The sequence below is a fragment of the Elephas maximus genome, chromosome 19, assembly GCF_024166365.1.
Source record: "Elephas maximus indicus isolate mEleMax1 chromosome 19, mEleMax1 primary haplotype, whole genome shotgun sequence".
In the NCBI taxonomy this organism is placed as follows: domain Eukaryota; kingdom Metazoa; phylum Chordata; class Mammalia; order Proboscidea; family Elephantidae; genus Elephas; species Elephas maximus.
In genome coordinates, this window is record NC_064837.1 from 35073333 (window position 1) to 35088820 (window position 15488).

General features: G+C 39.6%; 2 protein-coding genes across 2 annotated transcripts in view; one reads left to right on the forward strand and one right to left on the reverse strand.

The window, feature by feature from the left end:
- Positions 1–808, forward strand: part of TRIM37 (tripartite motif containing 37) — a 137621-nt gene extending 136813 nt beyond the window's left edge. The window contains exon 25 of the mRNA XM_049861205.1: positions 574–808. Coding sequence (XP_049717162.1) covers positions 574–577 — 4 coding nt within the window. The 3' untranslated portion in view covers positions 578–808. The remainder of the gene's footprint in view (positions 1–573) is intronic.
- Positions 809–840: 32 nt separating this feature from the next.
- Positions 841–15488, reverse strand: part of PPM1E (protein phosphatase, Mg2+/Mn2+ dependent 1E) — a 213980-nt gene continuing 199332 nt past the window's right edge. The window contains exons 4-7 of the mRNA XM_049861207.1: positions 13033–13221; positions 10154–10297; positions 9820–9913; positions 841–3564 (exon numbers count right to left, since the gene is read on the reverse strand). Of these exons, the coding sequence (XP_049717164.1) occupies positions 2507–3564; positions 9820–9913; positions 10154–10297; positions 13033–13221 (1485 nt within the window). The 3' untranslated portion in view covers positions 841–2506. The remainder of the gene's footprint in view (positions 3565–9819; positions 9914–10153; positions 10298–13032; positions 13222–15488) is intronic.

Below are 15488 nucleotides of genomic sequence, written 5' to 3' on the forward strand. Positions count from 1 at the left end.
GTTGAACTGAAGGGAACTAATTCCTATCACCGGTGGCATTAAGATATAACACTGCATTTCACGAAGCACTGCTGCTTATCTAGTTTATAGAATCAAGAGCAGCATATATCAGACCAATAACCACTACTTTAATATGTACTATAGGATTTTAAAGGACCTACCTTACAAATGGTACCTAACTACTCTATAAATATGCATGTTGTGAACAAATAGAACAGTTGCTATTTTTTACAATATTGGTTTATAACTTGACCACACTGGGACTACTTTGCTTTATTCTCTAGAGGGCTAATGGTATGAGAAATGGAGTTAACACTGCTTATGTCGTCAGACCTACAAAAACCAGACCCTTAAAGATGTGGTCTGTGGTCATCCCAGTTTCATTTGACCATTTTTTTCCCCACTGAAAAAGCCCATCACTGTACCTTTCTGTCCTTTCACCGTGTTTATTCTAACACAGACATTACCAATAGACAACTATAGAAAATTGAAAAATTTATTTTTACTGAGCCAAGCGCTTTGGACTAGAATGTGCACCGATATTCTGTTGCCTCTGTGTTCTTGTTTCCTTAGATAATTTGACTTGAAACTGATACCGCACCTGAGGGGTTGTTAACAAGATCTAGGCTTCAGAGAATGACAGATGTGCATGAGGTCCAGGTACGGGGGTAAAGCATCAGAATGATGAAAGGATTCTACTACTGTATTTGGAGCCACGGTTACTCCTTTTCAGTCATGTCACAAGACTTGAGAAAAGAAGAAATGGCTTTGAAGTCAAGAGTAAACAAATACTGGAAATCTCTACTTACATCCAAATTCTAAAAAATAAAATCTGTAGATTAACAATCTGATCATTGCTAATATGAAGCTGTTTTTATGTATTTACTTAATATACATATACTGGCACTCATAATATGCTGTCATCATCTACACTTTTAAAATCCAGGCATTTTGGTCCTCCATTATTGGTTTAGGGGATATAATATGATGTAATATGTAACATGATATGCCCTGGAAACCCTACGGGGGCAGTTCTAGGGTTGCTAGGAGTCAGAACTGACTCAGTGGCACCCAACAACAATATGATGTAAAAACATGATTAGGCAGTGGGCGTTTTTCAGCAAGAGCAGTTAGTGCATCAAAGTATGAATGATTTTCATCATTACAGTAGGACGGCCCCTTTCCATTGGTGTGGCTCATCCGTGCTTGATTGGGGGGAGTTAACAGGTCACGTGGAAACATTCCTTACTCTCAGAGAACCAAAGGTGCTTCACTGAATGAACCTGATGATTAGTTTATTTGCTGTCTTTAGTTGAAGATAAGCTTTGGGTTTGAAACTGCAGAAATAGTAAAAAGAGACAGTTCTAAAATACAAATAAATATTGAAATGAAAAAGACATGTCCGCTCTGCAGTCTGAAGTTGCAGGTAGCAAAACTGCAGCATGTTCTCCATTTGCAACTCAACAGAACCTGGGTCTCAGTACTTTCAGCCTCTCTCATACCTATTACGTCACTCCTTTGGGAGAAACAATTTTAGAGAACTCAAAACTAGTATTTTTCATTCTCTAAAATCAGTTTTTATTCATTTTGCTGTCTGAACAAAAAAAAAGGGGGGAAGAGAAACAGAAACAATAGAAATGCTATTTGATTTTCTTTTTAAGTGGCAGTTTGATTCTGGTATATTTGTACCTGACATCATCTCCAGTAAGCCACTTTCTTTTTTCCTGAGATGAAGGTACAGTGAAAAACACATTAGCGTCATAGACTCATACCAGTTGACAGCAGTCTCCTGAAGTGACAAATAATAAAAATTCTGCCCAGAGCACCAAAACAGGTTATGAACCTTCCAAATAACTACAGCCCTAGGAAATATTCTTTTAATTCAAAAAATTTTTTCATAATTCATCTTCTATGTTGTAGAAAAAAAACATTAAAACTTTGTGAGTATATACCACCCCACAAGTCTGAGATGATGACATTTTTCACTCACTTTCTGCTTTCACTGTTACCAGTTAAAACCTATATGGCTTTTAGTCTTTTACCTACCCAAAAAGGGCGGGGAGTTCCTTTCCTGTCCCCAGGCTTTGGGGGAACATTTCCTGACTAAATTAATTCTGCATTAAGTTCTCCATAGTTATATTAGGCACATCAGACAAGATTTCAACTGTGTTGACATTTCAACACTCTCTCCTGACTGAAATAAGCTAACTCGCAGGCTTCCACTAGTGACGTGAAGGGCGTGTGTTGGAGGGGGAAGGGTTGTATGTAGCTGTGGAGACACATCACAGGGATCTGTTGGATAATTTTGGTTGTGAACTAGCCAATACTTTTTTTTAAGATCGAAAACACTGTACTTTGAGTTTCCTACAGATCTATTTACATGTAAGAATTGAGCCACCCATGGATTCATAATGAAGCACATGTTTCAGAAATGTCTGCCTTGTTTCTACTCTGATGGTGTGTTTTTACTGGGGAGACCTAGCTAGCCTACTTTAAAGAAAGAGTATTACATTTTATAGCTCCAGGGAAGATCTGAATATGGAGTACCATTGCTCTCTCTGAGCTTCACCATGCTCTCACTGTATCCTTTCCAACTGTTTTGCTTCCATGGCAAAGAACTTCTTAACATCCTACTTCTCTTCCCACTTCGAATAAGTGAGGACAGGCTAGTGCCTGTTTTGTGGGAAAGCTCCTGAGCAGAGAGAAATGAATAAAACTTTGCATTAAGCCTGAATCCGTGCCGCCTCTTTGAGTAATGGTGGCGTAAATGAGACAGTCTAGAAACTGTCTTTCCCAGGGATTTGAACTGTTCGTTTTCCGACCTAGAACAGACAGGAGACGGGCTCTCCATTTTGTGTATATGCTGCCCTGTTGAACCTAAATTAAAAGAAGCGGGAAACTCTCCAGAACCACTCCATTCAGGCAATGATGATTGAACTGATATTTTCTCCATCATTAACTCATTAATAAAATTTGCTTTCTTTGGTGCACCAGGACCAAACATCTCAACTGGTGGTAAAAACTGGGCACTGTGAGGTTTATTTGCTTCTATCTGGGTGAGATCTAAGTAACCTGGGTCTTCCAGCACGTTGATTGGGGACCCTGGGCTCAGGCTAGTTCTATCAGTAAATGAATCCACACGCCCATCATAGCCTAGATCGGCTGGTGCTGAGCACTGGTGCTGAGGCCAAGGGCGTTTGCACTCTCCATGATTCTCCTTATCATCCCCACCATCTTCTTGCCCTCCTTGAAAAGAGTTCTCTGTCCAATCTGATTCCTCACTAACATTTACAGCTTTGTTCATGTCCCTCAGGAATACCACAATAACAGTGATGTTATCACTGGACCCAGCATCACGAGCTGATGCCACTAATTTATGGGCAACCATGCTGCTGTCTCCGTTATTCTCCTTCAAGTGGTCAGACACAACTTTCACCGCCTCATCTGGGTTCACAGTGTCATAGAAGCCATCACAGGCCAGAATGAGGTAGTCTTCAGTCCCATCCAAGACAGTAGAGGCAGAGTCTGCGTCTCCACAGATATATGGCTTATGTTCAGCATCTCCTGTGTGAATTAGAAAGTAGGGATGTCACCGGTTAGAGTTTTGGTTTACCTTGCTTGCTAAGAATGCTTACAGCCGATGCCATGACTCTGATCATATGTTAATCTAAATTTACTGAAAAGAAAGCTTTACACCAGATAATTTGAATTCCCTCTAAATTTGAAGCAGCTTACTCCTTATTCGCAGTTAAAAATTACTGGTCACTGGGCAGAATTCTTTTTCTAGCTTAGACTCTGAATCTTGTGCCTCTCACTTATGTTTTTAGGCCTAGCTGATCATGACAACAAATAATGTCAAATCTATGACAACAAATAATGTCAAATCTAAACTTGTTGCTGTGCTGAAAAATTCAGTCCTATGTAGGAAAACTTTGTTGATTTAGTAGATCTGTTCTTTTATGGGTAGTCAGGTTTGATTTAGCCCTGGTGGTGCAGTATTTAGGAGCTCAGGCTGCTAACCAAAAAAGATCAGCAGTTCAAATCCAGCAGCCACTCTTTGGTCGCTATGAGTGGGAATCAACTTGACGGCAACAGGTTTAGCTTTGATTTAATTGAGGCTTGAGGGCAAGTCCACATTGAAAAAGCAAAGTCCTGATCATTCTCTTCATTAAACACTTAATTTTTGTTCTGTTCTTGTTTACAAATCAATAGCTTCATGCTATGAACTTTGCAGAAGGTTTGAGTTACAAAGGACTTTAAATCAATTCCAACTCCCTCAAGCCAAGAAAAGTTATGTGGCTGATCCAAGGTCTCACATGGATGCAGGTCCCTTGGTCCCCAGTGCGGTTACTTTCTACTTTTTAATGCTGCTTTACTTGTAACTTCTAGAAGACAGACATAAAATCTACGGCCATTTTCTCCTCATCTATTTTCTTCTTGCTTTTTCTTCCTATGTCTCTGATCACCTCCACTGTCTTCTCTGTCTTTACTGCTATTGTTCATTCCCCTGCTTAAAATTAACTGTGAGAACCCTCAAGGCCCTACTGAACTTTCATTTCTGTCTTTCCTTGCGTAGCTCATCCACTCAGAATGACATTTGATCAAGGCCTTGAAGGAGAAGTCAGTTATGCTAGGCAGAGAAAGACCCTCAGTTGAGGGAACAACATAAGCTAAGACACAGAGAAACTTGCATATTAGAGAGTAATGTGGCTAGAGTGTGGGGTCCTTGGAGTGGAAAGGAACAGGAAATTTGGGCCCACGCTAAGCAGACTATTGAGAAAATTGATAATGTACATTTTGGAACTTTTAGATCCCGAGCACTTCCATATCCATGTATTGTTTTCCCTCAGTTACTTGGAGGGAGCCTAGCAAAAGTATCCTTACCCTTCTGGGGAACCAAATAGCTAATGACCACAACAAAGGAACACCCGTTCACTTCTTTACGTCAAAAACACTGTACTGAGATTAGAATATCATCATTCACCAGCAAACAGGAGTGAAAACAATCAGATATTTACAAAGTGCTTTATCATTTGTGAAATAATGGCACATAGCCTAGTGGCGCTTTCACTTGCTGCTTACATAACCCTCATCAATTTCTGCCCTTTCCATTGCAGTAAAACTGAACTTTTTGATAGGGGAAAATAAAATGAAGGTAAGTATACCTACTTAAGTGACATTGTTTCTGGTATTTGTTATAGGTGCTCTAACCAAGTAAGGTTTCTCTCCAACATTTTGCATCCCTGTTTAATCCTCACACAGGCCCAGGAAGCTCAATAGGAACCCTGTGGATAATTCTGCTAGAAACAAAGTAGGCCACAAGCTTATCCAGCAAGTTGGTGGTATACTTAGAACAGCAGATAGTTATTTAATATCATTACTTGGGTAATTCTGTCTTTCAGGTAAAAAACTAGTCTTTTGACCCTGTAAATTCTCAGCTTCTCTCCTTCCATTCTCAAACCTATAACCCTCTTGTCCCACATCTAGGTTCTTCATTCATTGTTTTCTACAGCAGCCAGGACCATCTTCCTCAAGTGTGGTTTTGATACCATCAGCGTCACTTCTATACTGTGAAGCCTCCCAGTAGCCTTTTAGAGCTAATGAAACGTCCAATCATGGTTTTCAGTGCCCTCCATCAATCTCTTTTACTAAGTTTCTCCATCCCCTACTCTACCTGACTATTATTATCATCATTATTATTTTCTGAATTCCAGCTCTAAAAATAAATGTGATCTGAGTCATACTGCACCCAAAAATCTTGTTTTAGTGCTTCAATTAAAAGGCTACTGCAACTGTTCGTTTGGAACAGAACATACAAAGATTTGCACTGAGAAAATGCTGCCAGAATTCTGGCTTTTCACCTGCTCTGCTGTTGGGTGTCAAATTCATGACATTTCGCCCCCAAATTTGGTAGGAGGGCATGAATATCCATTTCATGATAGAAATGGCAACATCTTTTTGTCTTCAACCTCCTCTCTCCATATGCCAGGGAACATATTATGCCTCTGTCAACTTTGGATCATAAATCTGAAGGGCTCATGGGAAAAAAACAGTTGAAAAGCTTTTCATTTTTAAAGTTTAAAGTGTCATTTATTTCCTAAGTAGAACTGAACTATGCTCAGGAGTCCTTAGTTTTGTCCCTGTTTAGCCCCCTATTTTATTCTGTGGGGTTTCACATTCCTCAATTCCCTCATCCAATTAAACTCCTGGGATTTAGTAAGATAGACTAATTTCTTATTTTAAAGAAAATAAAGTTTATCAGGACTGAATTCCCTCAGTTTCCCCTTCCATTTTTCTCAACTCTGTAGAGATTTATCCATATCAGCTACCATTTTCTCAGAGGAAGACTTGTCCCTTTCCCTTCCTAAAGCTAACCTGTGCTGTTGGTCCTGTCTCCCTAGGACTGGTTTCTCTCTCATCTTCAGTTTCTTCTCTACTTGCCCTCTTTTATTCTACAAATATGCTCTGATATCAAATCTACTCAACCTAAAAACAATAAAAGCAGCCCTTTCCCAAATCAGCTTTTCCCTGGAGTCACCACAGTATTTCCCTCCTTTCCTTCACCACCAAACTGCCTGAGAAATGAAACTTATATATAGGTATATAAATCTATTATTGCCCATTCTCCCTCGGCTGGTTTTCCCACCTACTAACCTAAAACATTTCTCTCAAATGTCACCATTTCCTAATTTCATAATCCCATGTCATTTTTTAAACCCATATCATGGCCTTTGCAGCACTTGACACTGTTGACTCCTGATAACCTTTCTTCCATTATGATACCCCACTTCTGTGTCTGATCACTTCTTCACTGGCTCTTCCACTTAATAACAGCGAATCATTGTGTGCTAACACTGTGCCAGGCACACCTCTAAGTGTGTTGCATGTATTACCCCATTTAATACAAAAAAACTCCATGAGTTAGGTACTGTTATTATTCCCACTTTATAAAGGTGCAGATGGACACAGAGAGGCTAAGTAAATTTTCAAGGCCCATGGCTTGTAAAGTGGCAGAGACAGAATACTAACCCAGGGAATCTGACTCCACTATCTTCTACCTTAAATAATGGGTCTCATCCTTGGCCTCTCACATTACATATTCTCCCTGGGCAATATCATCCATGCCTGTAGTTTCAACTGCTATATATATATCACTTCACAGCTTGCTAATACCATTGCCAAAATAAGATGAGTTCCCAAATCTCTTATCTCCAACCCAGAACTATTTGCCAAGCTCCAGATCTGTATTTCCAATTGCATATAAATTATTTCTTCCAAGACATCTCAGGGGTACCTAGAAAATACATTATATCCAAACTAAACTCCATATCTGCCCTCCTCTCCATCCCCCAAACTACTACTCCTTTATTACAAAAATGCCTTTATCATATTCCTGGCATAACTCAGAAACCTGGGAGTTAGCTTTCCTCATCTCCCACAACCTGTCAATTTCTGTCTCGGCAGTTTATACTCTCTCAGTCACAGCCTCCTAAATGATCTCCCATTCAGGCTTTTTCTACTATAGTCCAGCTTCCAGACCTCAATACAGATAACCTTCATGAACACAAACCTGCACCACTTGTGGTGAGCTGCCATCAAGTTGGCCCCTGACTCATGGTGACTCCATGTGTTACAGAGTAGGACTGCTCAATAGAGTTTTCTTGGCAGTAATCGTTACAGAAGCAGTTTGCCAGGCCTTTCTGCCTGTACTACATAGCCTTGCATATAAGACCTTTCACAATCTGGTGCCAATGCTTTGAGTTTCTTACCACTTCATCCTCTGCTCTAGCCTCCTGCGCTTGTTGCTGTTCCTAAAACACTCCATGCTCTTTCCAACGCCCGTGTGTCTGCAGACTCCTCTGCTTGGAATTTCCGTCCCAAAACACTATCCCTCACATCCAACTAAAGTCACTTTGTCTGTGAAGTCTCCCTTATTCTCTCTTCAGTTATCACTTTACTCAAGGACATTGTTCCCCTGCTTTAGTTTTTCTTTGTCTGGGCTATATTTTTAGATGCAAGAAAAGGCAAGTACCCGCTAGTATGTTGGTTCTCTGGTATACCCCTCAACACTCTGGCAGAGACTTCCAGATAAGATCAAGAGGAAGAGGACTTTGGTGTTAAAAAAAAAAAAAAAAATGTATAGGGGGGTATATTTTAGAAGTGAGAAAGTTCCCTTTTTGGCCTTATTCCAAAGTTCCTAATAACTCCCTCAGTCTAAGGTAAAGTCGACTCAATTTTTCAGGAGGTATTTGTAGAATCTTGTAGAATATTTTGGCTTTCTATTTCTCTTCAGCCTTCTGCTGCTCATATTTGGGCCACTTCACAGCTTGCCAGCACCTTCCCAACAAGTGGGAAGAACTCAAATCAATGGTGAAACTAAATCAGTCCTTTAAGATTTTGTTCATGCTCTGGAATTTGTTGGTAATAACAAATTAAATTTGGAGATGAGATGTGAACTCCATGTTATCCCTGTATTCAATTACTTCATCTTTTTAGGGAGGCAGGGATTAAGTACTGTGGCATATATGCATATCACCCATATAGACACATGTATTGATTTATCCTTTTGAAAAAACCAGGAAGTGAAACTAAGCCAGGAAGTCCAAAATAATATAAACCCAGAGCCTAAAGTGAGGCAAAGATAGAAACAGTACTATAGCCCAGTTCTTTTAATTCATACCCTTGCACTCTGTCCAATCAACTTCGCTGTTTATAAGTTTTAAATAGCTTCATTAACTTGCCCTTAACATTTGAAGGATTTAGGTCCTGGGAAATAGGTTCTTTGAAACCCCAGGGCTATCAGGCAAATTACTGTATTGTTGTTGGGTACCATTGGTTCGATTCTAACTCACAGCGACACCATGTGACAGAACTGCCCCACGGAGTTTTCTTGGTTATAATCTTTATGGAAGCAGATCGCCACGTCTTACTCCTGCAGAGCCACTGGGTAGGTTCAAACTGCCAACCTTTCAGTTTGTAGCGGAACGCTTAAGAGTTGTGCCACCAGGGCTCCTTAATTGCTGTATTACACAGATAGAAAATAGTTTTCATCTAAAAAGCAAACCCTTTTTTCTATGAATTTATTCTGTGTCATTTTAAAGTTCATTTAAAATTTTAAAGATATAAGCAAGATAAAGTATGGGGAGAGCCTTCCATTCTCTGGAAAATGCTGATGTAAGCTAATCATGACTCAAAGTAGAATGAAATAAGGATCACTGTGGTTTTAATCAGATCTGTGTACCAAAGATTAAAGGCATCTGTTACTTTTTAGGAGCCCTGGTGGCACAGTGGTTAAGAGCTTGGCTGCTAACCAAAAGGCCGGCAGTTCGAATCCACCAGCTGCTTGTGGAAACCCTATGAAGCAATTCTGTTCTGTCTTACAGGGTCGCTATGAGTTGGAATGGACTCGACAGCAATGGGTTTGATTGGTTTTATTACAAGTTGGAGACCTGGTTGGTGCAGTTAACATGCTCTAACCTTTTGGTTAGAAAGGTTAGTGGTTTGAGTCCAGAGGTGCCTTGAAAGAAAGGCCTGGTGATCTATTTCCCAAAAAATCTGCCATTAAAAACTCCATGAAGCACAGTTCTACTCTCACATACACAGGGTCACTGTGAGTCGGAATCGACTTGATGGCAATTGGCAATTATCAAATAGCTAATTAGTTAATTAAAAAGGCATTCTCTAATTGTTATTTTTAAAAATAATAAGCACGCTGATAATATAAATTAATCATCTTAGGTCCCTAGTTGTATCAGAGTTAATATAAGATAGCTAGAAGAGGGCAGTTTGGAGAAACGAAAATGAATTTGTTTTTCCTACCAATAGCTCTGGAGACCGATAGACTTCCATTCACCCTCCAGGCACCAAACCAGACTACGCAACCTCCAAGGGCCTCAATTCGCTGCTTTTCATCCTAAACGGCAGTTCGATAAAAAGAAGCAAATAACTGGAATCAGATTTATTCATCTACTTTACAGTAAATAATAGGTACAATTCTCAGCAGCTTTGTGGAAAGGTTCTCTTTATTTTTCCTTTGGATGGTGAAGATAGTTACCAAGGTAATAGCAATAATTATAATAATTGAGTGAATCCTAATTAATAACTAGAAAACTACCTTTATGGCATGTGCTCCAGTAGGACAGACCATACTTACCTCTCTGTCTGGTTTGTGTGGCTTCATTAGTTCAACAGCTTGGCCCTTTCTCACAAGCATAACCTGAGAATCACCCACCCAAGCCACGTGCAGCATGTTGCCTCTGATAAAAGTCACCACTCCTGTGGTCCCACATCTTAAGCTCTGAAAATAGATAAAACTAGAGTCAAGATAAATAGACACCAAATACTCATTTAAAAGCAATTTCTAGTTAATAGAAACACTTCATTTGGGAGCTGGACTATTAATAATGCAATTTCACAAGCAGTAATTCATATTTTTCAATGCATCTTTGTATGTATGTATGTTTTTATGTGTACATGCACACATAAATCCACCTGATCTATAAGATAACGTGAGGCAAGGACGTGCAGATAAGAAAAGTATAGCAGGCCCCCGAAACTATGGCTCCCGGACGCTCTGCTGACCCAGAACTGAAACTATTCCCAAAGCCCACTTTTCAGACAAAGATTAGACAGGTCTGTAAAACAAAAGATAATACATGTGAGGAAAGTGCTTCTTAGTTGAATCAAATACACGAGACCAACTGGGCAGCTCCTGTCCAAAAGCAGGATGTGAAGGCAGGAAGGGACAGGAACTGAGCAAATGGACACAGGGAACTTGGGGCTGAAAGGGGGGAGCGTGCTGTCACATTGTGGGGATTGCAACTAATGTCACAAAACAGTATGTGTATAAATTTTTGAATGAGAAATTAACTTGAGCTGTAAACTTCCACCTAAAGCACAATAAAAAAAAAAAAATACACCAGGTTATGTGATTAGCATATAAAACAGAACTGAAGTTCTTTTTCCTCCTATCCAGTGGTAAATCCACTTTATAAATCCTTGAAGATTTCCATGTTCTACTTTCTGTTTTGTTACTGACCTATTGTATGGTCGGGGGGTTCCTAGCTTTACAGGCAATAAAATACATCTGACTGATATAGAACAAATGCTCTGATGCTCTGGATATTAAGATAGGAACCATTAGATAACATACATTCCCTGGAGTGCTATGATGCTTATACCTTTTTGAAAAAATCATCTGTACAATATTTTTAGAGGCCTTTGCTTTTTGAACACTGCACAAAGGACTAAGAGCCTGGAATTTCACTGCAATAGCTCAGTACCACTGTACTTTAAGTTCCTGATACTACTATACTAACTATACTAAAATGACATCTCCATTTGACATGAGTCACCACCAAATGATGATGACTTTCTGTTACTAAGGACCTGGCCTAAATTAGAACCAGTGCGTCAAGGGTGGTAAAAGGCCCCTAGTGAGAAAAACAACTTCTCATTTTCCCTATATGGGGAAAGTTGGTTATAAATCCTCACCCACCAATAAAATGTCTTCCCACACAGAACGTTCAAAAACTCAGCCCCCTGGAATACATGATAAAAGACACTTCAGTGCGTATGCCCTAGAGAGAACAGGAGGCAGAGCTGCTTCACAACAGGAATAGCTACTTGCTTCCCAGCAGTTGGCAGCACATGGAAGCACAAGAAGGAGAAAAGTGACTGCTGGGACAAGCCCAAATTATTTAAGATCGTAGAGAACTATTGGCAGAACTGAGAGACACCAAAATCATAGACAAAGCAAATGAAGCTAACATGGTCAGAAAAAAAGCCATAATTTTGAGGACACAGAAAACAGTGAGTAGGGCAGAGGATGAAGAAGACAAAGTGACTCTTAGTTTTCATGTCGGTGATTATAGGTCACGTATCAGGGGCTAGGTCCTTCCTCATTCATGAGGCTGAGAGCCAGCATCTCCAACACAGGCAGAGCCAAGCCAAATGCCAGCCCTCAAGAGACTCTGGGAAGGTCTGAGGTTAAGAACTGTATTTTGTTTTCCAGCCCCACCTCTATATGTAGACTCTAGTGGTTACTGTTGTTAGATTTGCATATTGATCCAAACTTGGAACCCAAAAGGAAAAAAAAAAAGACTATTTCTCTTGTTTAGTCCCAAATAGTTCTGCATTATTTGTTTCATTCATCTCAAGGCCTACTATATTACTTTATAGCATAACTATGAGATCAAAGAAATGAATTAGATGATTACCCTGTTCTCCAAGTCCCTCTCTAGAAGAGTTAATATTTAAGTCATAGAGCAGGAGTCTTATTTTCTCTATGTATATAAAATTTATAATTATTTTAGTTTTTTAAATTATTTTGTTTCTATTGGTCCCCAGTTAAAAATCCAATATACAGTGCTGTAGTTAATTATACACCAATACCCAGAAGAATTAAATTCTTTCTTTTAGATCTTAATATAGACCCCCTTAACATATATATTCTTTCAGAGTAGAAAACTTAGCTCTGATTAACCTTAGTACTGTATCACATGTGCTCTGACTTTTCCTTCTGTTAAAGAGAAAATCAGTTCAAGAGTCATCTAAAGATTCATCCTCTCCAATCAAATTTTCCCTCAAGAGATGCACTGCAAAACACTGCCTACCCGTTTAGAACCAGATGTATAGAAGTAATCCCAGCTTCTCTTTCCTCTTTAGACCATTGTTTTAATCACCATATCCAGATCTTGTCAGCAAGAGTCAGCTCAGAGAGATGGTCCTGGTGTGAACCTGGCAGGCAATGGTGACTAAGAAAGAAAAGAACTAACCTGCCAGATCCAGCAAAGAGGACTTTCTAGAAAATTACAGATTGAGTGTTTCTATACAGTGTGCCATAGTTGTCTACTAAAACTATTTTTCCTGAGAAGGGGATTAGACTTATAACAACAGAAGCCAATAATGTGAGCTAATAATGCAGTTTGGAAGAGAACACCTGCCCAGAAAGAGAAAATTCAAAATAGCCCTTTAACCATAGACCAAGTTCAGCTAGGCTAGTGTGCTGGAATTTATGAGAAAACAGCATACCTCCCTGGCTGCTTTCTGCACAAACCGCTCATCAGTGACCCGGAAGGCCCGGCACAAGGCCTCAGCAGGATCATGGGGGAACATTTCCTGACGGACCAAATTAACATGGAGGTGAATGGAGGCATAGATAGCAGCATCCACTCCACCATGGCCATCAAACACTGCAAAGTAAGCTTGTTCTTCTTGGTCCTGTTAATAGAAACACAGCAAACAGGTAATGGAGTTAGGTAGTGCGGGAGTCAAATAAGTCAATCCCCTGGAAACAGTTGCCTGTCCTCCTCCTCCACTGCCTTTGCCACCCAGATGATGAGACTAGTAATGTTTCCTTTTTCTGACATGCCTGATCAACTGCTGAAATACCTGCAATATTTGGGCATCTGTGTTTACACACCAGAACACTGGAAGACATCATGCCCAATTAGCTCAGGCTGAAGTGCCCTCTCTCTGTGAAAGTTGTTGTCTTGTGCCATGGAAACCATCCACATATACTTGCTTCAATATTGCTGTTACAAGTGGTGGGGGAGGGGGGAAAAAAAGAGAAGGTATGAGGAGGAATTGAGCAAAACTGTTCTGAATTGAGTACTTTTTTCAACATGCAAGTACTTTAATAATAAAATTAGAACCTGAGAACAATAGGAAATAATTTGCCTTCCAGCACAAGGCTGCTTATGTTCAGGCTTTTGAAATACACAGAGATATGAAAGCATACACATAATTCCAAACTGTAATACCTCCTTCATAAACCATTCATGGTCACATTGAATTCTCACCATAAATAGCACAGAGCCTAGCTAACTAGTTAACCAAACTTGAACCACATCATATGTCTGAATGCCTGTGTGGTGGACATTTTGTCTCACTCCATTATGCACGATTTAGCTTCCCACTTCCTTGCGCACCCACTGCCTGAAGTTTAAAGGCAACTACCGGAGGAAGGTCTTCCTAGCCTGTGCTTAGTCTTGACAGAGGAGTCCTAATCATAAGGTTACATTTAAACCATCAAGTACAGGTAGGCCCCGGGTTACAAATGAGATCCGTTCCTAACTGTCATTAAGAATTAGTAGGTAAGTCGGAACAGGTGCATATGGGCTTGAAGTCTTTTCAGTGCTTTAAACGCTGTGTGTGCGGCAAGTGGAGGTGATTGTAATGAAGAATCTGCTACCAGTAAGGGTTGGCTGGTTGTTTCGAAGCTCAGGCAAATTTACGTAACATTAAAGGGCAAGTACGGGTTGTCCGACATTACCTGGGGAATGCCTGTAGTTTGCTTTTTCATCAACTCAAGTGTTTAAATATCAGATCTACCTCACATAGGAGATGTGTGACTCACTGGTTGCTCACTGAGTCTGGGCTCATATTAGGCAACAGTATGTAGTCATTTATTTGCAAGTCTTTTTATTTATTTTTACTTGGGCTCTAGGAGCCCTGGAGGAGTCCAGACCCTGTCCTTGATTAAGCAAATCATATCGTTTTCTTGTGCCTGTTTTCTCACCTGCTAGGTAGAGATGAGGTGCCACCTCACAGGGGGTTGGAAGGACTACTAAAGCAACAGGTATATCCATGCTTTGAAAAGTTCCTTTCAAAGACTATACTACATTTACTAAAGTATCAAATACAAGTGTCCATAGAGTAATAATAACACCCAGATATAATGGAATCTACATCTAATACAAGGAGCCCTCATGGTGCAAGGGTTAAGCACTTGGCTGCTAATTAAAAGGTTGGCGGTTCGAACCTACCCAGGGGCTCCGCAGGAGAAAGACCTTGTCAACCACTCCCATAAAGATTACAGCCTAGAAAACCCTATGGGGCAGCTCTACTCTGTCTGTCACGTGGGGTCACTATGAGCTAAAGTTGACTCGCTGGCACCTAACAACAATACTTTATAGAGGCATTATAATTAGTTAATTTTGCAATTTAATCAACACCGTCTATAAATGCCATTGAAGATTAACTGATAGAACTGTGTAGAGAGAAAGTCCTGGAAATTACTGAAGCAGTACTCATTCTTAAACAACTTAATTGGGGAGGACAAAGGTTAAAATAAAAAAAAGTATCATATCCAAATAGTTTTTAAATAATGAGAGAGCTGATGTATCATCACAAATAAGGAGGGGGCAATTAATAGCTTTATGGGGGCAAGAGAATGTAACTTTAAACAAGATTGGTGGGGAGATTCTTAAACAATATAGTACCAGACAAAGCAGAAAGAAGCTATAACTTATTTTTTAAAAAAATTTTTTACTGATTATTTAAAGATCATTTATGTTTATTTGGGTAATAGAGACATATAAAGAAGGAAATGAATATCACCTATAATCTCACCATCCACAGATAGTCATATATATATATATTTTTTATTTTAGTAAAATTAGGATCATCCTGTATATAAAATTTTATATCCTGCTTTTTGTCATTTACCACAGCATTAGCATTTTCCCATGTTATTCAGTATCATT